The sequence below is a fragment of the Stegodyphus dumicola genome, chromosome 5, assembly GCF_044657685.1.
Source record: "Stegodyphus dumicola isolate Sdum_Otavi_A_Nest chromosome 5, ASM4465768v1".
NCBI lineage: Eukaryota > Metazoa > Arthropoda > Arachnida > Araneae > Eresidae > Stegodyphus > Stegodyphus dumicola.
Genome location: NC_140772.1, coordinates 234,211,107 through 234,236,171, shown reverse-complemented (window position 1 = coordinate 234,236,171; position 25,065 = coordinate 234,211,107). Strand labels below are relative to the sequence as shown.

At 34.7% G+C, this 25,065-nt stretch overlaps 1 protein-coding gene across 3 annotated transcripts in view; it reads left to right on the top strand.

The window, feature by feature from the left end:
• The window catches only part of LOC118185111 (uncharacterized), a 243,667-nt gene that overhangs the window by 193,643 nt on the left and 24,959 nt on the right, over positions 1 to 25,065 (top strand). For all 3 annotated transcript variants that reach the window (XM_035354918.2, XM_035354915.2, XM_085817782.1), the window contains exon 5: positions 1,908 to 2,199. In XM_035354918.2, the coding sequence (XP_035210809.1) occupies positions 1,908 to 2,199 (292 nt within the window). The remainder of the gene's footprint in view (positions 1 to 1,907; positions 2,200 to 25,065) is intronic.

Here is a 25,065-nt window from a genome sequence, read left to right as displayed (position 1 = left end):
CGGGGCTGACGACACCTAACCCTGTGGGCCACCCGAATAAACGGGGACGGTTTTACCCGCGAACACCCACGGGTCACGGGGAACGGCCAAGCTCAATGATTTTATACTCCCGTGTCCGAGACTGCCTAAATACAGACACTACCTACCCCACACCCGGGGTGGAGTTATTTGGGTATGACTAGGCGCCTGCCCTTTTCGTCTGCGTAATACGAAAACCCTTTGCAGCCAGCATGCTCACTGGGCAGGTGGTGAAACCTACAGCTTGAAAGAAGACTTTCCAGTAACATTTTTTAAAAAATGAGAAATTGTTTATTAGTTTCTACAAGTAAACAAAGTTTTTCATATAAATAGGTGATTATTTGGATTATAATGTACTATACTTATGTGTAAACGCAACCACCTTTCACAAAACGAAGAGACTGATATCTTATTAAACTTAATTGCCAAAAGGACTAGTGCGAAGTTACTTAATAAAACTGAAGCATTATTACATGCATAGTTTGCAGAGTTTGACGCATTTTGGAAGATTTGACATCTTTTACTAGGGTAGTTCTGTTCAAGTACCGACCGGGCAATATCAAACATTCGAAATTTTATCTATGTTTTCGATCGTGGATTGTGGTGGTGCACACGCATTTAGTCATTGTGGGTCTTAATCTATCTTTGGATTTGCTCCTAGACAAGTAGCGGCGTACGGAGAATAAGCGCTAAGATGCTGAGAAATGGGGCTAGTTCGAGCTGGTGAGCAACTTAGGTGCAAGGAGGAAATGGGAAAGAAAAAGTTAGATTTCTGTTCAGCCAACTAGGGCGTTTCAGAGGAGAGGATGTGGAAGTAGTGTTTTCGTGTGATAGTCGTGTAGACAGCTTAGTGAAGGATACATGCTATACAATTGCAAATAAATTGATTGAAAAACTCACAGATGGAAAATAAAAGTAATGCAAAATGAACGAAAGTAAACACATTTGCAGAATATGTACAAAATGATAGTATATGTAAAGTCTTTCTCTTGCTTTGTTATGATTTATAAAGTATAACTTCATCGTTAAAAAACTTGGAGTAGGGGATTCATTGGAGAGAATAGGAGTAAACTGGATTCCGAAAATTAATGCGGCTTGAATGGCTTTTCAAGTGCGGGATCATAATTACCAATTTGGAAATATCAAATTAACTTGTGTTGGTGAAACTTTAATTAAAAAGTTGTGAGAACTTATCAAGATTGATGTGAATGCCTAAGTTTCTCCCGAACAAGTCAAGCTGGTGTTCTCGAGGGAAGGTTGAAGACTGAAATTTTATTGCAAAAGAAAAGTCAAAACGCTCGAGAAAATGACAGTGCAAAAATATTTGTAATAACAAAAAAAATTGCATAAATTAATAAATCAGTAAATTAATTAAAATAAAAATAGGCACATAAATAAGTTTACCATACAGGAAACAGTTAAACAACGAAATATGTCACTATATAAGCATTGTATCATATAACTTCTAAACTGATTTTAAACTAGCATTTGTAAAACAGTCACATTTTGGCAATACCGCCGTTATATAAGAGATCAAGATTTTCATTCGAGAGGAAGGCATTTTGATATTTTGTTTTTACAATACGCCCTCCGTTTTAGGGAAACAAGAGGAAATTAGTTTAAGGGCATTTCAAGTGGGATATCCTTGATTCAAGTGGATGTCCTCTAAAGAAATTCATTCAATTACCCAAGAAACACATTGTCAGGTATCGTTTTACTAATTAAGACACAATAAAACGCCGAATAAATACTAATTCAGAAGTCAAACAACAAAAATCAGCGTTATATTTACAAAATTTTCACAGTACAGTTTTGTAAATATAATGCTGATTTTTGTTGTTTGACTTCTGAATTATCGTTTTACTAATTAAACTGTCTTTTCTCACTAGGAGGCGCATGGACACTTTCGACAGCGCTGCATCGGAAAATCCTTTATCCGTAGTATGGCCCTTGAGAGCTCGACCAGCAGCGTCGAAAAGGTTCCGAATTCCAACACCTACGACACCTGCTCCACAAGTGCTTCTAAAACTACTACAACCGAAGCCCACGAGACCTGCCATCTACAGTTTGGATGGTTTTGTCCCTAAGCCTTCCATACAGAGAATCGTCTCCACAGAGGCACCTCTTCATTTCAAGAAGACAGATCTTCAGTTGCTGTCCAGTGTGCCTCGAAGGCGAAAAGTAAGTCTTTTAAAAACTGTAATGCCTTCATTTCGATGGTCTGCATCTGTACCGTTGGCAAATTTCCATTCTGTCATCGATGATAATTTATTGGAAGTACTGGCTTGAGTATGCTTTCCCAAGCCTTTAAAAAATCGCCTTGGCCTTTTCTTACACCAAATTCACAACTCATACTTTAAATAATATCGCCTTCTATGTTGCTACAAACGTTTTTTGTTATCTTATTGGAAATTCAAATATGCACTGTGCGAAGTGTTCGAAAATGTCAGAAGTAACTTCTAGTAGTTGAAGATTTATATGCGTACTTTACGTGTGAAGTGCGCTGCTTCAAACTGCTTCACATTTTAAATAAAATGTTTTCATGAACTAGATTATATTACACAGTAAATTATATACTAAATATAAGTTACGCCACTCGTCACACAACATTATGAACCCTTGCCAGCGCTGACTCATACCGAAACACATTTTCTCACGAATTTTTTCTCACATAATTGAGGGCTGCTACAATGACCTCTATGAGAGATCTCAACATACTCCCTACGGATAGCCTTTCGGAACATCAAGCTACCTCTTAAATGAAATTATTACTTAACATTATTGAAACAATTTTTATACTAAACAGTTCATGCGTATAAATGAGCAATACCAAGCCTAAAATAACACAGGGTGTAAAACAATGTATTACGTAAATAACATAATTAATTAATAACATTAAAACTTTTGAGTATTCGAAATGAATATCGGGTTTAAATTCAAATCTTTTCACAGCAGTTAACCTTCTAGGGGTAATACACAGTTTATGAATATTCACCATCAGCAGCTTATAATTTTAAAACACGGATTCTGTAATCATTACCTGGGAAAATTTTGGTGATATGTCCTAGTTTCCATTTTAATAATGGAGTGTTATTTTCCTTAATTATTACGAGGTCATTTATTTTAATATTTTCCGACGCACTATGCCACTTTATGCGTAATGGAAGTTGAATCAAATACTTCTTAGACCATTTCTTCCAGAAGGATTAACATTATTCAATTATGGCAAAGCACACGAGGGCTATCTGCCTAAAGGAAGGGATGCCTTCGTGGAGAACTTTCTAAGGGAAACTGGTTCGTATACACGTTACACATGGGGAAAACCACGAAAACGACCATGCAGCCAGCCCGTTCGCGGGATTCGAACATCGGACCGAACTACCAGCTTTCAGCGCCTTTACCGCTCTGCCGCTGGTGGGCTCTTCCAGAAGGACTGAGAAACTTGTTGAACTAGTTTTCAACTATTACAAGGTATTAGTTTCTCGCTGGAATAACCTTTAACGATGTTCTCATCAAAAGGTGACCAGGTGTAATTGCGGAAAAATCATCTGGATCACTTGAAATCGCTACTAATGGTCCAGACATGCTTCAGCTTATGCTAGGCAAGTACAAAATTCTTCAAACGTTAGAACTTAACAAATTGTACTTTCTTAAGTGATACTTCGTACACTTTACCGTGGTTACCCACAGTCCCTCAAAGTATGGAGCAGGAGCGGATTGTAATTGTACTTAAATTTGTTCCTCTATTAAGTACCCAGCTACCTTTTGGTCAGAACGATATGCTTTCAGTTGTCTGTTGGCACCCATAAAATTAGTGCCGCAATCACTATGCATTTATACGTCTAGAGATGAACCGTTTTAGAACTGCTATGAACGAATCTGTCGTCATGTCTCCAACGTGTTCTAAATGCGCTGCCTTGGCACTAAAACATACGAAAACACAAATCTGCTTCTTCTACGAATCTTCTGAGCCCACCAGCGGCCGAGCGGTAAAGACGCTGAACACTGGTAGTTCGGTCCGAGGTTCGAATCCCGCGAACGGGCTGGCTGCATGGGCGTTTTCGTGGTTTTCCCCATGTGTAACGTGTATACGAGCCAGTTTCCCTTAGAAAGTCCTCCACGAAAGGCATCCCTCCCCTTAGGCAGATAGCCCTAGTGTGCTTTGCCATAATTAAATACACCACCATCTACGAATCTTCTCTTCTTTATAAATCTTCACTCTTCGAACACCGCGCCTTTCTTCGGTTTAACTTAAAAAAACCAGAAAAGTCAACTGCACATTTCGACAAACTCTTGAGGGATTCACTCTAGAATGCTGGAAGATCAGATTCTTCACTCTAGAATGCAGAAGACTGATATGACAGCTCACTTCTGTATCAACAGCATCCCCCCCCGGGGGTTGACTCAGGCGAACTCCTGGGAAGTACTGGTTAGGATCTGTACCTAGGCAGTCTCAACCACGGGGGCATAGTAACAGACTTCACATTTCATGTTACACATTCCTCGAATGAACTACGGAAAAGCTGCTCATGCCTTAATAATCCAGTTACTCTGCTTGATTTCTGAATCCAGCATTTTCATTTCTTCTGTGAAGATACTTATAGTTATATTAACAGTTCTGTAATATAGTGTGATTTAGGCATAATGACTGGATATTTTATATTCTGTGCCTTTCTTAGTCTTCCTCCCACTCTTGAACACCTTCATCGTCTAAGAATAAATTCAACATACTGAGTTTACTATGAAAACTCAAATGACCGATTACTTCACTAAAATCTTGCATTTACACACACTTGATTACCCAAGAATGAGCCCAAGAAGAAAATTTTGATTTTGTTCTTGTCACTGATACCGTTTCAGTTTGTCAATAAATCTAAGATGCTAAGTTGCAACTCGTAAACGTTTCATCGAAAAAGAATATTTATGAAGCAGACATAATTCTTAATCAGAACAGTGTATGCGAAAAAAATGTTTCCATATCATTTTCAGTTTCTGCTACTTCTGTGCCCTGCCTGTTCTCCATATACTGTTACCATGACCTGCCTGTTGTCCAGTTCTATTGGCCATCGAAAATGTCTGGTCAATAACTGCAGAACGCCTAATCCAGAAGTCAAGCCGGCGGGTACACCAGATGAACTTTGGTTATGTGTAGAGGCAGCATGGGCTGCCATTCCCCAATAACATATCCAAAGCCTCTTTCACTGAGTATCCTGGCAAGTAGCAGCGCTTACTGACAAATGGAAAGGCAATAATCGTTATTTATTTTCTAGTCTTCCTCAACTACAAGAAGGCTGAATTTAAAACCAATTAACATTGATACTATGTGTAATCTCTGAAATAAATTTGGCTTTGATATCTCTTGTCTTTCTTCGTGTTGCATTTTGGATGGATAGTAGTATACATACTGTTTACGCGAATGATACTGTTACCTTTTATGTATATACTTATATACTGTTATGCTTATATACTGTTACCTTTCTTGTAATTGCGATATTCTTTCGTTTTGTTTCGTATACCGAAACGAAACGAAACGATAACCCGAAGGTAAGTAACTCCCACATATGTAATTTATCTACATATTTGATAGAGTATTTTACAAGAAGAATTATTGATATGCCTTCGGTGCTTTCAGGTTTGGCGCCTTCGTTATTGCATTCCTAATTCCAAGTTTTCAAAGTATTCTAAAGCTAGGATGCCTGAAGCTCCGTCTAACAGTACCTAATCAATATATAACATCCATTAACAGACGTAAAGGTTGCGCGAATAAAAAGAGAAACCACAAGAATAGAGAAAAAATGTGTCTTAAACTGTCTGTTTAAGTATAAAATGAAAATTTTACAGCATTTCCAGTTTTGTTTGATACAAGAGTTTTACTTGAATCAATACTTTTTGTACTGAATGAAAAATATGTTTTGTAATGTAAACGAAAAGCTCACATAATGAATTACTTCCCTATGTCAGAAAGAAATTAGAAGCGTTTTGCTTGAGATTTCAAACAATGCAATAAGTAATCATCGGCAACACTGTATTTCTCCAGCCTTCTTACCATGCCTTCGTGGTGTAATGGTCAACACGCTCGGCGCGTATTCGAGAGGTCCGAGGTTCGAGTCTCGGCGAGGGCATTGCACATTTTGCATATCTCCTGCTTCGAAGTAACTTAATGTCTCTATAGTGGCACCCGAACTAGAAAAGGTTGGATGATGATTCTCCTCCACCAGGATTTGGCGACTGGGTCTCCTAATCACCAGTCTCCCTTTAAAAGAGGGAGTATATAAGGTATTTCTCTCGCCTTCTTAACATGCCTTCGGTGTATAATGGTCAGCACTTTCGGGCATGTTCGAGAGGTCAGAAGTTCGTGTCCTGGTGAAGGCCTTGCACATATTTCATGTCTCCTGCTTCGAAATAATCTAATGTCCCTACAACATATGGCCGAAAAAAAACATGCTTCAATGTAACTTGTAATTATAAGTGGGTCAAAATATAAAAAAATATATAGTTTTTTTTCCATAAAAGTGTAATGTTAAATATAGAAATTCTAACTGAATAACGATTTGAGCAATTCCTTCGAAACTTCAATGCGAGAAAGAATTTGAAGCGTTTCTTAAAATGTTACGATAAGTTTGACTGCAAGTAGCAAATCTTTAATAATGCTGTGACAGAAACAATACGAACAAAACAAAGAGGATTGTAGTAACCATGGAAACCAATAAAATCAAGCATTAAAATTTGGGTCAATTTAACTGTATGCACGTATTGTGCGACATACAAAAATGTATTGTAATTCTACTTGTCGACTTGATTCAACCTAACGGCCTAATTTAGGTTATGAACGTGTCAAGGCGAGTAATCGCATTTGACACAACAGCAGAAGTTTCAGAATAAGTGATTAAGTAATAATTAAAATTTATTATTCACAACTTGAAATAAATCATCATAAAATGTAGAGCATCTGGACTATGTAAATTACAGTTGATCTTTCGAAAATCATTATTAAGAAAATTTGACATAATCTAGCTGTTGTAAAAAATATAATAATAAAAAAGTAATAGATATAGAGACATTAGGTATATATTTTTTGGAAGCAGGAAAAATGAAAATGAGTAAACCCCTTCGCCGGGAATCGAACCACGGACCTCTGGAATCCCGCCCAGCGTGCAGAACCACTACACCACGAAGGCACGCTAGGAAATTGGGAGAAATACCTTATATAGTAATTTATTTTGCTAACATTATTGAAAAGCCGTTAAAAATATAATAACATACAATAAGTGCTCCGAATAACAATAAAACGTTTCTGGTCATCGTCGCCGTTCTCCTATAGCATGATGTCGTTGTATGCTCGGCTGATATGTATCGAATGTACTTTCGAACATTTGCGACCTTCTCTTCATTAATCGAATTCTTCCCGTCAGTAAATACACTTAGGTCCGGCAGAGGCATGGGAATGCTGTAAGTTTTCTTGGGGTAAACGTACCCTGTCGTATCTCAGTCCGGGTAAGAATTGGAGGCTTCCTTCAGCCTACCTGGACACAATGTCCCCAAAAAATTACAAACAAACAAACAAACCATAAACACAAATTCACAGCATAGAACAGCCCCAGATATCTAAAACCCATATAAATACAGAATTCTATTTTAACAGAAGATTCCTACAAGCGCCCTATTTTCATTGATAAACTTCGTTAGAGCAATGGTATATGACTTAAAATCTTTAAAATTAATGGCACTTACAATTAAAATCAGTAATGGCAAAAATCTGTCTTATACGGGATGTTAAACTGCAATCAACCACAAAATGCCTAGCATCACCATCAACCTGACAACTATTACATAGTTTACTTTCCTGCAGATTAAATGGGTTGAAATAGAACGGAAACCTACCATGTCTAGTTAAAACTTGCTAGGATGCCTGAATAACGTCAATATTGTTCATACATTTCATTTTATTCATGATTTTAGTTAATTCCATAAATCCTTTGTTTTTAGGTGAAGTGAACCACTGCATTTTCAATTTGTTAACGTAAAACTTTCATTCTTAGAATAGCAAGTTTCTTCGAACCTGTTACTAGCCCACCAGCGGCCGAGCGGTAAAGTCGCTGAACACTGGTAGTTCGGTCCGAGGTTCGAATCCCGCGAACGGGCTGGCTGCATGGGCGTTTTCGTGGTTTCCCCATGTGTAACGTGTATACGAGCCAGTTTCCCTTAGAAAGTCCTCCACGAAGGCATCCCTCCTCTTAGGCAGATAGCCCTAGTGTGCCTTGCCATAATTAAATACACCAAACACAAATCGAACCTGTTACTTCAATATCCATTGCATTGACATTTGAGACCGCTTGCTTGGCCAGGCTGTCGGCCCTCTAATGACCAACAAAGCCTATATGGACTTTAACCCAACCTCAGGCCGGGTATGAAAGGAGATGCCTTGGTTTAACATGGGTCGCAAATCGCATTAACGACATCTTGAAGGTTATTTTACCTTCTTTTCTAAAATTCCCGCCGTAGCTTTCATATGATACATATGACTTTTTATAGATAGAAGCCCCCTACACACTTCTTGACCTCTTTGGTTTTACCAGTGTTAACTCGTTAATTGCATTAAATCGTGCGTTTCCTTTTTTTTACTCCAAAGGGGCTTTGACCCTGAAGGACTATTGTTTTCGTTTTACGATTTTGCGTCGCTTCACTACAAACGACGAATCACTTTTCAAATTGTTGCCACCCAATGTTAGAGTCCTGCACTATATTTGAAGAAATTAAATAATGAAAAATGTGCATAAATGTATGTATATTTCTCGCATTGTGATAAAACAACGGTACATAGAGCCATCGAATTTTGAATGACGTATGCCTCCTACGAATATGGGCAGGTGGAAGACCCAATTTGAAATTTGGAATTTGTTTTATGATCCATTTTCTATGTTGTAAAACTTCGAATTTTGGATTAACAAACTCAAGGATTTCAAAGCGAGCCATGGCAACGTTATTGTTTCTTTTTTTGCATATTTATGATACTATTCCCGCATTTAATTCAGTTTAGATTTTAAACTGCATTGCTTGATAGGATTCTTTGGACATTTGTAGAAGCCTAGGGAAACTTGAAATCTTTTCGTGGTAGAAATTAATAATAATGTTACGTATGTATGGGTTCGTAATGGATGTAATGCACACGGAATCTATGATAGCTTGATGATTTTTTTTTCGAAAACACTTTACTTTTCTGGATTTTTCCACACAAAATTATTCGTACAGCTCTCTTAGTATGACAGAGCACAATCTTCAGTTACACATGAAACTACTAGGACGTTGAACACTAGGCAGTACAGAAAGATTGAAATGCGTAATCTCATACGGTGGTCTCTCAATACCCTAAGCTAAAAACTGTATTCAACTCTGAACTAAACTGAGCACAGATGCTGTCTCCGATCTTATTCACTTTTCTAAGTGAGCCGACAAATTTCCTGTGTTTTCGGTTAAGACAGACAAAGTAGACAAATGTCTTGTTTTGCACCCGATAAGTCATTCTGCACAATAGGCGAAAAATCAAGCTTAGGTGAGAAGGAAAGGTATATAGAAAGAGAGGGGGCAGTTTCGTATTTCAGAGGAGAGTAAAAAGGAACTTCGTTTTTTTTTTATACGAACTCGAAAGGCCAGGAAGAAAAATGGGACAAAAAAATTTAAATAAATGTCCCGAAAGGTAATAGAGAGAGAAAGAGAAAAGGAAAGGAGGTAGAAAATATCCTAAAATACGATTGAGTCAATGTGTGCAGTCAAAAGGAGCGGAATTAATGGAACACAGTTACAGTTACATAAGGATGAGACAGGTAGACAGGCTTAGAAACTTTTGGCGACTTTTTGCGAAAACTGGCGACCAAAATTAATCACCATAATCCTCGCCAGCTTGGCCCTGTCTCACCAGTTAGGCGAGATAGCCATTTATCTCAGTGTTAGATGGACTTACCCGCCCCCTAGAGGGTAGAGTGGTTAGGGTCGCCTGACTGCTATATCAAACGGCCCGGGTTCAAATTCCGGAGAAGACATGGATGTAAAATTATCTGTCACTTCATAGGAGGTAACAGCGGCCGCCTATTAGGTGTCTCTACAATAAAATGGCCATCATTTCCAGCCTTAGTAGTGGCCAATGCCGTTATAGGTAAGTGCCCGTCATTGGAAAAAAAAAAATGGACTTACTCCTTCTTTAACCTTCTGTAACCTTATTTTTTCAGCGGGGCTTCGCATAGTGAAGACTTCCATATTACATTATACTATAAAGTATTTCTCCCGCCTTCTTAACGAGCCTTCGTGGTGTAGTGGTCTGCACGCTCAGCGCGTAATTGAGAGGTCCGCGGTTCGATTCCCGGCGAAGGCGTTGCTCATTTTTTATCTTGCCTGCTTTCAAATTAACCTAATGACTCTACAGTGGCGCCCGAACTAAAAGAGTGTTGGATGATGATTCTCCTCACCCAGGATTTGGCGATTGGGTCACATAAAAACCACAGTCGCCCTTTAAAAGAGGGAGTACATAAGCTGTTTCTCCCGCCTTCTTAATAAGCCTTCGGGGTGTACTGCACAACGAATTCAATCGTTTGAATTATCGTACGTATTCAATCATCTCAATTACACTCATAGCGTAATTGAGAGGTCAGTGGTTCGATTCCCAGCGAAGGCGTTGCTAATTTTTCATCTTGCCTGCTTCCAAATTAACTTAATGACTCTACAATACAAGATGAAATTCGCAACAATATAACTTTTTCATCTTACTTGCCAATGAGGAAGCCGGGAATGATATATTTTCAACTAACTAAGCGTGAAGGAAACGTTATCGCCACTGTAAGTGTAAGAACACCTGTACTTAATGTACAAAATTACAAGATGTGCAACAGAGCTGCTTATGCGAGTAACCTTTAACCCTAACTCTTTCATTAGAATTATTTTTTTCGTCACATCCAGGAAGTTGAATTAAAATTGATTCAAGTGTCTCCATTCACAGAAAAGCGGTTTCTTTGAGACATTGAGGAAAGTACCACCTGTTCTAATTCTTCTCGTTTTCTCTTAGACTGGGTCTCTTCGGATGTTCAGAACCTGTCCGAGGCTCTTCATTTGATGTAGGAAGAGGATATTACTGCACAAGGAAATCAAAACGTGCATTTCTTTTTAATCTTTTGCAATTAAGAACTCCAAGGCGTTTGATAGGTAAACGCGATCGAAAGTTCTTATTCATGTAGCTCTTGGTACTCATTTGTTTGCTACATAGAAGAATGTCTTTATCACCTTTAAAAATCTATATAATGATACCATTTATAATGCGATCCGTGCTGTTCAAATATTATTTTTGTCATGATTTATTTAAGTGAAGATTTGCGAAAGAGCAACTTTAACTTTTTGGATCACATTATATTGTATACTAGTCGATTATAAATTATTAAAAATTAAAATCGAAGATAAAAGATAAAACTGTAATAGATATTAATATGATTATAAACGCAGGAAAAGCGCTACAACGTTGTAGGTGCGTAAGTAAAAATGTCACGATAGTAATATATGTTAGATTTACTGAATATGCGATGCACGAACAGCGTATTTAATTAGACTTCATTAAACTATATGCATTAATATTATATTTTAATCGTAAAAATCCGGAGTTATAATTTGACTGCTATAGACTATTACTTTAAAATAAGCACTTCAAGGTCATAGCGACCTCCCTTATTTACGATAATGAAATGTGTTGTCGTCATGACACAGAAAGCTGTAGGGGATTTTAGCAAATTAAAGGTTTCATCCTCCATAATTTTGAATCATGGTTTGGAGATGAAAAGACCTAAAAGATTTTTCTATATTTCCTATAAATTAGGTCAGTTTTACAGCAAAATCCATTTGAAAGATTCTAAGTTTTGCTTATGGAAAAAGATAAAGAAATGATCTTTAATAAAGGTACTGAAATACCTTCTTTCTGTGTCCCATTTGAAAGAATCTAAGTTTTACTTTTGGAAAATGATAAAGAATTTTTAGAATTCTCCACTGTGTAATTCTAAGTTAAAAGCCGATAGATAATTTTCCGTTGGAAATATTGGAAGTGAAGAATCTTAAGAACTGATAAGCGAATAATTTCTTGAGTTCGTGTGACAGGAAACAACAAGATAGAAGGGTAAACTAACCCTTTATTATTCCAATTAAAGTTTAACAAAATTCCGTCTTGGAGTTGTACAATAAAGCCGACACTTGGGCTTAAACTTAAGAGACTAAGAATCAAACTAAATAATCTTAACTAAAGGAGATATAGCCGAAGCTATCAAGATTCTAACTGAGTTGGCCCCTTAACGTTAATAGACTGCGAAGCTATCAAGGGCCTAAAGTACGGACGAGCGTAATAATAACTTACGAGAGAGTACCTTAAAAGGGTGGACGCGTGCAGCCAGAATATCAGATATCTCTCTTACTAAGACTGTAGAACTTCGCGGTCATATACCGCTCTTCCTCATTAACATTCAGACGTGATTCTAAAACTACGTTCGAAAAGAAGTTTAAAAAAAAAAAACTAGCTGATAATAAAATTAACATAATCCTTACAAAGTAATCTTTAATAAAGGTACTGAAATCGCCTTTCGTTCTGTGTCAATGCCGTACGATATTTTTTTTTAAATCTCACACTGCTTACTTAAACGTCACGGATCTAAGCCGTAATAAAAATAATCATGTTGCCCAGTTTTATGCATCCTAGTCTCCGGCCGCTTTCAGTCTCATTCAATCCTGCCTCCTTTCAGCAATCAATCCTGCCTTCGACCAGTTTCCAGTTCAGCAATCACACCAGTTTGCCACCAGCGCATCACACAGCCTTCGACCAGTTAATTGCATTAAATCAGGGCTTAATTTCTGAAATTCCAAGTACCGAAGTATCGTAGTCAGTAAGAAAAGAAATAATAAAATAAAATAACTAATAAAACACTTAAATAATTAATAATTAAATAATTAAATTGTAGAGACATTAGGTATTTTTGGAAACAGGCAAGATGAAAAATTAACTACGCCTTCGCCGGGAATCGAACCGAGGACCTCTCAATTACGCGCTGAGTGTGCTGACCACAACACCACGAAGGCAGGAGAAATACCTTATCGCCCTCCGCATTTTATCGCTTCGCGTTTTATTGAAATTAAATTTCAATAAAATGTAAAAAGAGAAATACGAATTTAGTTATTAAATTGATGGTAAATAGTTAAATGATAAAATAAAATATCGGACCCCCTCTTATTTGATGTTCCGGCTGAAATAGCAGTTTCGCTCAAAAACTATGAAATTACTCAGCCTGCCTCTTGCCGAATTTAAACCCTAAATATATGACATGATGTATTATGTCAAGAGATGATATTAACAAAAACAAATCGTTTTCCAGCACAGAAAGGAAAAGAGGTAATACGTTAAAAAAGTCGTTGATAAAAATGAAAGGAAATTTTAACCGAGAAGCGTTGCTTCGAAAACATGGAAAACAAGAAACCAACACTTTCTGACCACTGTGCCCTGCCGATATGATTTTAGCTGTCAAACAGAATGTTTCGAAGGCAAAAATTTCATCCGAATCCGAGGCGATAACAGCGTGAGAACAAACGTGAGGTTTTGTAGAGGTGACTATTTTCCTTCCCTGTATTTTGTTATCTCATTTCAAAAAAAAAAAAAAAAAAAAATCTGCAGTGCTCGGCGTTTGAAAATAGTGTTGCCAGAAAATTTTCAACTGAAGTAGCAAAAGCAGTCTAAAAAACTCGCAAATGACGTCAGACATCAAGTGGCTTTTATGACGCCATAGTTACGCAGGCTCATATGACATGGACTTTATAAGAGATAGACTAACCCAGTGGCCGGGGAGCCCGTCACCCACATGTCGGCAAGAAAGAGTAGGGACGATCTGGTTAGTTTAATACTGAAACCTATGGCATTTGTATCACATAACTCTTTTTAATTATTAAATGTTTTACGTTGTATAGTGATGACATTATGAAAGCCACATTTTTTTCCAAATAGGATTTAATATATCTCATGTAAGCACTTTTTACTGCATTTCGCGCATTTTTTTCACGCGTAATTCTTGTACAAACATCTTTACTAGGGTAAAACGGTAAAAACTCTAAGCACAAAATTTATGAACTTAATTTTGCGTACAAATAACGTAAAATTAAATAAGATTGATATTGCGTGATGCTTTGAAATAAATAAGGTAAAATTAAACAAGATCTGATAATTTTTTTTTTAATTTAATGACCATTTCAGGCAGTGATTTTCAAAACTATAATAACATTACAAAACAATAATTTATTTGATCATATCATCATTAACTTATTAACATTAAAGTGGAATATTTATTTTAGTAATTTATAAAATTCGGAGCATAAAATTTTGAGTGAAAAGGGAAAAAAAAAGGTAAAATAAAATCTATAAGCAGCTTTTATATTACGCCCAAAAGGAACCTTTTTTAACGATTTGTGTGTTACCTATATTTATTGAATATCATGTTCTTCGCCCGTAAACCACATACATTTGAAAACAGCATATCTTTAGAATTTCCGCACTGGAGATAAAACTGTTATTTTCTGTACAGTGCTCGCTCTGAACTCTTTAGTTTGTTAATAAAAAAATTCGTTAAAGTTTTACAAAATATGAAATAGATTAAAACAAAGCTCTAGATACTCTCGTTTTTGTCACAGGGCGAGAAACATACATGTATTCATGCAGATTCTTCATTATTTAATTTCTTTAAATATAATACAGGGCGATAGTATTTGGTAACAACAATTTGCAAGGTGACACGGACATTTATAGTAAAACAGCGCAAAATGCCGCTTCGAAACTAACAGCCTTTCTAGGCTACCACCCCTTTGGGCTAATAAATTAAATTAACAGTAAATAAAAAAAAAACCTTATTCAGAACTAAAAATAAATTTTAAAAAATTAATCACTATAAAATACAAGCAAAATTAATTATTACGGTTAAATACAATTTTAATATTAGAATTAAATGTATAAAAATTTTGAAGGTGTCAAAAGTGTTATCACTATGATGTATTATGAAATATAATTGAAATAAAATTCCTTTATAGAAATTGTGCTATAATACTTATCTATAATTTTAAAAAAGCAGCACAATTTAGAATTTTAAACAAAACTTTCAAAAATTCGTTTTTAAATATTTTAGTATGTTTTACTTATTTACACCAATAAAAAGCATATAAATTGCTTGTTTGAAATTTTCTAATAGTTTAGATGTAAAATATTATTTTCTAAAAGAAGTAGTTACAAATTTCCTTACAGAAAAGCTAAAAAAATATCCAGCCCTGAAAGCATGCAATAGCTTTATAATTGTTTGGAATATTAATTATGCTTGATAAATATACTAAATGTTTAAAAATCAATCTCAATTTCAAAAATAAAAATATGTAGAAATTCTAATTTGTGAAATGAGGCTCTAAAACCAGCTTTTTCTTGACAATTATACACGCTGCAATAGGCAACCATTGTTAAATTTCTGCAAGTCGTCCCTACTCCTCCGGATGTGATCAAGGTGACAGCCGGGAACGCCTCAGACGAGGGAGAAAACCCATTTGGGTTAGTCTATTTCTTATAAGGTCCATGTCATATGACCTCTGACGTTATCACAAATTTACTGTCTATTGGTTCTGTAAGTTACAAACTGTATTCAGTTCTTAGTCTTTTTAATTACATATCTTAGCCTTAACGAAAATTTTAAAACTATATTGCTCATGTTTAATTATATAAATATCCATTTCTTTTTTAATTAATTCTCATTTAATTTAGTTTTAATTTATAATTAATTTGCAGAAATCCATTCTTAAAAGATTCCTCACGTTTAGACTGTTAGCTCTTTTGTATTAAATTTTTTCAGTTGACAGTTAATTTTTTAATTTTTTTTTTTTCCTTAATTGGAAACATGGTAATTGAGGAATGCTTTTCAGTGAGTTTTCCGTTCCGTGTGGTGGATCTGTTTCAGATTCTGATTACTCAAGAAAGCCTTGTTCTTTCACTGTTCAATTTATTTTTGTTGTTATTTAGGAAAATGCCGTTGCTTTGATTTTCAGGTCATTTCCATTGCTTAGTTCTTAGCAATATTATAACCAGAAGTATGAATTTAATTTATTTCTCTGTTTGGCTACCAATATATGGCGCGCAAGCTGAAAGTCCTTCGGTTCGATTCATGATCACCATAGAACTTTGGGGGGGGGGACTGACTGAAAAACAAAATGCACGAGGGGACGAGGGAGGATGGTGAGAGGTTCCTAAGCATATTTTTCCCTTTCTTTTTATTTTTTTCACTTCCCTTACTCCTTTCTCTTTATACCGGCGTCAGGCTGTGCATACATCAAAAGGAAAGCCCACATCTAAATAAGATTGTCAGATGTCAACTTCTATTTAAGCCTAAAAAAACTATTTTTTAATATAAATTACATTTAATTGATACATTATTTTAAAATGAAAGCATTTTACGATATATTAAAAAATCTTTGAAACTGCAAAAAGTAGCATAAGAAAATGATGGATGTCGCAAAAATTTCGCAAATCGCAAGTACTAAAATTTTAGTAGCACGAGTCTGTCAAAAGCCGCAAATTTGCGCAAAATCGCACGATCTGGCAATATTGTTTGAAACTACTGGAGCTGGATGTGCAAGAACACTTCTAGTATTTTCGGGAATAAAAAAAAATTACCCTTTGTCATAAACTTATCACTTCCCGAAGAATTAGTTTTTTGACATATGGGTGGAGGTTTTTGTTTCCTTCAATGTCTCAATCTCTGGGTAGGACACTCAGCTCAGAAGTCAATTTTTAAGGTTTTTTTCATTAGTGAAATAAAATTCGCATGCTGAAACTGTGGTTCATTTGCATAAAAATAGTTCCAGATAGTGATTAGTATTATGATTTATCTCAGAAATTGAGAAATACCAGAGCAGGGCTCTGAGGCCTGTAACTCAGTTTGTACACCATCTTCACAACTATTACCTCTGGTATTTCTAGTGGGCCAGATTTTGAAAATATGCACCATAATTCAGCTTTTACATTGGCTGCGTTTTTATCTAATCATTTAATCGCTGCTTTTAGAGATATTATCGCAGCAGGAAACAGGAAAAATGAGCAAAGCCTTCTCCGGGATTGTCCGATTACACCATGAAGGCATACGGCAAAGAAGGGGTAAAATAATTTATGTGTGACTGTTCTTATTTCACTCTTCTGACAATAACATTATAACGAGCTCACGAAATTCATTGTGACAAGGAGTGTAACATTGCTCTTGTCGTTGGCAAGAACCTTGAGCACCATAAATGTGACAGTACGACTTTGCTCAGTTCCGCTCCCAATGTTGATGGAGAGTATCCCAGGATGACGGGTCCGACCATCAACCTCTCGAGAGAATTTTCGGCTGCCCGCATATTTAGAGTGCCCCCATGCCGCACAGTCACTGTATATTTGCAAACATCCATGCCTTCTCCGACCCTTTGGTACGGCAGTCAGCGTCACTAACCTATATCTCCATTGGGCGGCAAAATAATGTATACTTTTAACACATTTTTGTAATGCAATGTTTATACTTGATATGCTATGTTTTGATTTGGAATTTAAAAAAAAGTATTTTCTTACGATAATTAATGGTAGTTGCTTCTTCGTTTTACACTATTTCAACTCATAAACAGTTTCATAAAGTACAACGAAGAAAACGCGTATTACAATTTACGTTTCCTAAATTCGCCTTTCAAGGGAAAGTGGAAATTCAGATATTTATTAGCCCTAAGGGCTATTAATTTCGTTTTGGCATTTTGCGTCGAAAACTACTAAAATGTCCGTTTCACTTTTCAAATTGTTGCCACCAAATATTATCTTCCTGTGTTATATTTAAAGAAATTAAATAATGAAGAATCTGCAAAAAATGTATGTATGTTTCTCGCATTGTGATAAAACAACGGTACCTAGAGACATCCACTTTTGAATTACGTAATCCTCCACCGAATATTTGGCACCTGGAAAACCTAATTTGGAATTTGCTTTATAATCTATTTTATATTTTGTAACACTTTATATTTTGTAACGAATTTTTGATTAACGAACTCAAGGATTTCAAAACGAGCAACGGCAACAGCAAACAACCTATGACAGACAATGACTCTTATTTTCTACTCATTAGCATGCCTATCGCAGTTCGCGCGAGAGTCATTTACCAGCTCTTTATATGAAGCTTATTAAAAGACTTTAAATTGTTATGTCTATTTTCTGACCAGCTGTTTTTAACAATTAAACAATTCCAAATTCAGAACCACGCAGAGGAAATAAAATGTATATATAATACTGCACACTTATGTTATGGGAAGAAGTTGCCCTAAAACTTCCTAATTCCGCCGGAGGTTTCAAGAGGGAATGGGACCACGCCTCTCTTTCCTCTTGACCCCGTTCGAAGGAAGTCTTCTGACAGTGATTCTGTACCTGTCGGAATCGCGATCGTTAAGAAACAACGGAATTGTAATTGATTGGGAGGTAAAAAGGGCAGTCAGTGATTCTCAAGAAAAACCTCTTTACGAATAGCAAGAAGTTTTTCTGTTTATTTTCAGTTCGTTAAGAGCTTCTTTACTTCCTGCTTTATGGGCAATGACATTACAACAAAAGAACAGTAAAGTAAGATAATTGTTATCAAACTTATTCAGTTTATTCTTTTGAAACAACTTTGTTATCAAACTTTATATTCTAGAACGCATTTTGTGGAGAATACATATAATGGTGTCAAATCAAAAGTAAAATGAGACCAGTTTGAAAATGAGTTCTTAAATAATGAAGAATATGTATATACGTACGTACGTAAATTCCTTGCATTGTGGAAAAACGTCGGCACCCAGAACGGCCAAATTTTGAATATATAGAGTCCTCCAACCCATCATGTGCAACATGAATTTCTACTAACAAACTCATAAATTTAAAAGCCACCAGTGGCAACACGGTTTTCGGAGCACCATTCGGCAAAATGAATGATATTTATCTTCCAACTTTAATCTGTAAATCTGGTAATAAATAGTTAATCTGGTAATAATAGTTGTGCATAAATCCTGATTCCAGAGAGACAGTTGGCAACAGTAATGAGAGTGGCTAAAAACCCACTGGCAACTGTAGTAACTAACTGGCAACTGAATTACGAAAAATTCCGGGTACCATATTTCAACGAAAATATCCATTTTGACAGCTATCAAATGCAACTTAACGATGTTTTGGTGTGTCATTTGTAAGTAAAAACAGAATAAAGGACTTTTTTCCCAAAACGAATTATAAAACTGATTTAAAATGGATTCAGAAGAGGTTTTCTTCGTGGCGTCTGTAAATACATATGTACGTACGTATGTATCTCGCATAACTCAAAAACGAGAAGCCTCAGAACGTTGAATTTTTGTATATAGGAATGCTACAGCATGCGCATCTCCCATTTTTGTGGCAATCAGCCGCACCAAAGGTATGTATACATATAGATTGAAAAGAAAAGGAAAGTTAAAAATTAGCTAAAGTCTTAAAGTACATTTGATGCAGCTAATTCCTAAGTTTACATGTAACACCAAGTTATAACAATTACACTAAACGAAAGCAGTTAAATTTTACGCGAAAAAACCTACTGAAAATACTACAAAATTTTATAAAACCTATACATTAAAATCAAAATTGGTTCGCTTAAAAAAACCTGTACATTTTACAAAATACTGAGAAATTTTATACAAAAAAATTTAAATATATGGTCATTTCACTTTGTTCATGTTACTCGGCTGATTAAGCTCAGTTTTTTTATTCATATATGTTGATAATTTTTTTTTCTTTAAAAATGTTTTAATTATGTTGGTCTTATTTTCCGGTTAAGGTTTTTATGCTTTAGTTAACTTCCACGCAATAGTTGTAGAATTATCAACAATTTCAAAGTCGTTAAGTGTGGCTCAGCCTTAAACAACTTTTAAATTGCTTATATACTTTTTTTACCGCAGCAGCCATATCTGTTTACATTTGAAACTTAACGGAATAGCGGATTTGTTGCCGATCTAGAGAAACTAAGCTTCGGATCAACAAAGATAACGTTTTTTTTATTATTGCGAGTTAAATCATGTTTAATCCATTCTGGAATTATCATTTAAGTTATTCGATTATCCCATATATTGACTTGGCATGACTTAGCATAGCGTCCAAATTAAGTCAATTTCTACGCCTTCAGTGTCTTTTTGCCGAGTGAGACCAAAAGTAAAGTTTCAGTTTTGTGCACCGAAAAATCTGCTTTCGTGCCCGCTGGTCGAATTGCTTGTTTTTACATAGAAACTCTAATTTTAATTGTAAAAAATCTGCCTGGAAAATATGTCTCTAATGAAATTCGAGGAAATAAGTTTTAACGAAATGCAGGAAAAAATGTGTATAATTTAATATTCCGTACAAAGAAGTCATGTGGTGCGCATATCAGATTTTATTTTGTTTCATATTTTGTACGAATTTCGATTTATAAACTCATCAATTTAATAGCAACATTTCGGCAAAATGAACGATATTTATTTTTCAATTTTAATCCCTAAATATGGTAATAATAACAAATCTCGCGTTGTACAATAAATCTTGATTCCAGCCAGACAGTCGGCAATAGTAATGAGAGTGGCAAAAAACCCACTTGCAATTGTAGTAATTTTTATACAATGATCGTTTCAAATCTGATTGACATCACGAGTGATTTGTTTGCTTTACAAGCAAAGATTTACAAAATATTGTGTAGTACAGATAAAAACAACATTTAGTATTAAATTCAGGTTAAATTATAGATCCTTGGTAGATTATTTTTACGTATATTGAAAGTATGTATTTGGAATACCGTTGTTTACTCGCTTATTTCGCTTTCCCTTTTTAGTCCAAAAAAGCTGTTCGGTTAAACATAAAGCGTGCAAATCCATATGCACCAAGACAAACATACGGTGTTGACTTTTGTCTCATGGAGGTAAAACAGAAAGTAACTCTACTACTTCTTAACTTCCTAACTTAACCCTCTAAGCGACCAGGGATTTCTCTAAGAAAGCACAAATTTCCCAAAACTACTATGAGAACAAATTGTTTTTTTTTTTTTATTATTATTTTATTTTAATGTAAAACTCGCCTGCTATTTCATACCTGGATTTCTGTACTTTCGATATATTGCCTTAATTTCTCTGACATATTTTAATATGCACGTATATATACGTTCTCACAGATATCACAAAAATATTCCAGTCCGTATATATACGGCATAGAATATTTTTTTGCCGCTTAGAGGGTTTCGAAAATACACCAAAAACAGAGCAGTTCTACCGAATGTTCCAACTGAAGAGCAGATAATTAGAAAGTACCTAATTTCACATGTGCACATTTATTTTAAATTTTTATAGAATCAGCATAATAGTTACGCCGTTTAATATTTGACTCAGAACGAAGGGAGAAAGATGTAAAATATCATTAATAATTTTCATAAATTATAAATTATCACTAATGGAACTCTTGCTCGTGATAATTAGGTATGAAAAGTTATTCCGTTTTTCTTTTTAAAAGTGGTGGGTACAGTTGTAAGCAACCTAAGATTTGAATATGGAGCAAACTAACAAAAATAGAAAATAAAGTCAGGTTTCCTTGTTTCATGCGCAGTAATTCAAAATAATAATTCCTATAAGGAATATAAATTGCGGATTAAACACATGTCTTGCCGCTGTCATGGCTGATAAAAATTAATAAATTAAAATTAAATTGTAATTAAATTAAAATTAATAATTAAATTTGTTAATAAAAAATAGATTAACGTGCTCCATCTATTATTATTACTACAACTACGCTTTAATTAACAGACTCAACTATTTCCAAATTGTGTGTCGGCATTGCCGATAATAAAATGCTTTTATCTTCCACGCGCCAGTGTTTAGCCATTAAGTAAAGTACTTAATGATAAATACAAGATACTTAATGTTCAAATTCAATCTTTCTGTTTACCGATAAACAAACCGAGCGATTTAAAAGCAATAAATACAGTTATAAAAATACATTTCCTACTTTTTAATCTGATTGATTTAAAAGAAAATGGATTTACATCAAGAGATGCCTAATCAGAAATATCATATATTTATAAAACTGCACTAGCAGGGCTGAGTAAAATCATTACATATTTTTTGTTCTCAGTGATATCTATTTTAGACGGCTGGTAAAAGGGCAAATGCTTTGCAGAAGTTAAAAAAATATCTCCGTCAAAGGCAACACTTGGTTTTTATTACTGCAATAAAAACTACTTATTTCGTGGAACAATTTTAAATATTATGTATTCTTACTGGAATGCAATAAAATTGTGACATTTAACTGTTCTTCATTCATGAATACTTTTCATTTGTTTCGATATTTGGAAAATAAATTTTCCCCCTCTTGATTTTCGTATGATAAAATTAATTTTTAAAAAAATATTCTGAAAGGGTTCAGATTTTAACGATCTATAAAGTGTATTTTATCTTTATAGTGCAATATAGTTTATTAACAGAGATTACCGATAGAGGTTGTTGTAGCAAATAGTTTATCTAACAGATGGCAGTATCTGCCAAGCACCTTTTGTAATTGTCAATGCGCATGCGCTACCTAAGTCTAGAAAAAAAAAAGTATGAAAAGTAAAGAACAAGTTTTAAAGCATGTTGCTGCGCGCTTTTGCTGAGTAAATAAAAGTATATTTTTGTATACTTGTAGCGGATGTTCTTTACTCTCTAATGCGAAGCATTAGGTTAGTGCACGAATCTCAACTGATTCAAAATCCATTTTCAAAACGTGGATTACAACAATGGTATTGCGGCAATTATATCAGAAGGCTGCAAATTATTTCGCGTCTTTTAAATAAAACAGTATATATTCCAATTTTTATTAAATCTATTAATATAAGAATTCAATAAAGTTCAAGACTTACCCGTTTGATGATTTTCCTGATGCTGGATTATATTCCGGATAGCTGCTCGAAAAAAAAACTTCTTTCGTTAATCATTCATAACGTAAAAATAATCATAGACATTAGACATTTTCTTAGCTTTATATTGAAGTAATATTATTTATCTATTTAGTTTTATAGGATAATCAGTTAAACCACAATATTCGATGACAGCCGATTCAAAAGTTCCCCAAAACCGAGTTCAAGTTAAAGTTCTAAATAAAAATGCTAGTTCTACGGTTATCGTCTGGTTTTTCTACTGTTGCCAAAACGCTCGAATCAATAACTATTTTCTTCTCCTTTTCAGTCCAAAGGAAATTTGTCCCTGAAGGACTATTCTGTTTTGTTTTGCGATTTTGCTTTGGTTTACTATAAATGTCCGTTTCACTTTTCAAATTGTTACCACCAAATGTTAGAGTCCTGCATTATATTTGAAGAAATTAAATAATGAAAAATCTGCATAAATGTATGTGTATGTCTCGCATTGTGATAAAACAACGGTACATAGAGCCATCCAATTTTGAATGACGTAATCCTATTGCGAATATGGGCATGTGGAAGTCCAAATTTGAAATTTGGAATTTGTTTTATTATCGATTTCATATTTTGTAAAATTTTAACGAATTTTTGATTAACAAATTCAAGGATTTCAAAGGGAGCAATGGCAACGTTGTACAGAAAAAACATTTTTATCTCCAGCGCACGAGACTGTGTATAAAGATAAAAGACTGTGTATAAAGGCTGTGTGTTAAAGATATACTCATTTTAAAATTATTTTGCGATCTGAATTTTATGGTTTAAGTGCGAAGAATATGATCTTCTCTACATATAATAAAAGAAAGAGTCTGTCTGAGTGTGTGTGTTTCGTTCGCGCTGCGCGTAAGCTAATAGACCCACGGCTACGAAATTTGGTACATAGATGCATCTAGACAAGAGCCAGTGCACCTCGAAGCGATTTTTTTTTTTTTTTTTTTTTTTTTTTTTTTTCGAAATTCGAATTCGAATTTTTTTATTTCATGTTTTGTGACGAAATCGCGTCATTTTGAGACATAATGGGCTATAGGAAAGCGAGATTTTACTCTACACACTCCATTTTCACATCGTCATGAAACGTAGACACTTTTATTTACGAACTATTACGAACTTAAAATTTTACGAACTTAAAATAAATTTCTTGTTTCAATAAATCGATTAAATACGAATTTATTTAGCAAACGGAGCTTAACACCTTTTCAACGGGATTTTTTCTAAAAAAGTTTATTTTTAAAAATGTACAGTTTATTTTTCTTTGATTTTTGGACACGTTAAACTTTTATCCTTGCGATTGCTTTTACAAAAAGAATTTTGAAAAAATAATAATATTTTGTATCTTTAAAAAAATTTTTAAATGAAGCTTCCGAGTACACTTCTCACATCTCACATCTTTAAAACTGTGATTTTGGCAACAATTTTCCTGTCTTATTGTTGTTGATAGATTTTTGATGAAATCGCATCATTTTGAATATTTCATTCCTTTAGAAATATGGGTTTGGCAACAATTTTTCATCGTATTTCTTATGTTACTGTTTTTAAGAGATTGGCATATTTCATTGTCATTTTTATATATATATAACACATTTTTACATTTTTTGTTTTTGATAAAGTTGTTCTGTAGAGTAAAATTCTGCGCGGAATTTTATGTTTTTTGAGTTGCTTTCACGTTATTTTTTGCTTATTTCACTGTTTGTAAGATATTGGATACTGGACGTTTGTTGAGAGAAGGCTGCGGGAAGTTAGTTAATTTATTAATTAGGATAATTAATATTTGTATTAAGGGATATTGCTTATTTCATTGTAATTTTGTTATACGTAATAACTTTTTTTATGAAGTTGTTCTGCAGAGTAAAATTCTACGCTGTTTTTAAATTTAACGTTTGGTGTTTCCTTCAGCCATTTTTCCGGTACATTTAAAAGCCAGACGAAGGCTGGCAGCGAAGTTACTAGTATTTAATAAATAAAGATGACACACAAAACGGTAAAAAATCGCCGCTCTAGACGTAATTTAAAATTTGAAAACTTTCAGCTTTTCTTTTTTTTGGGG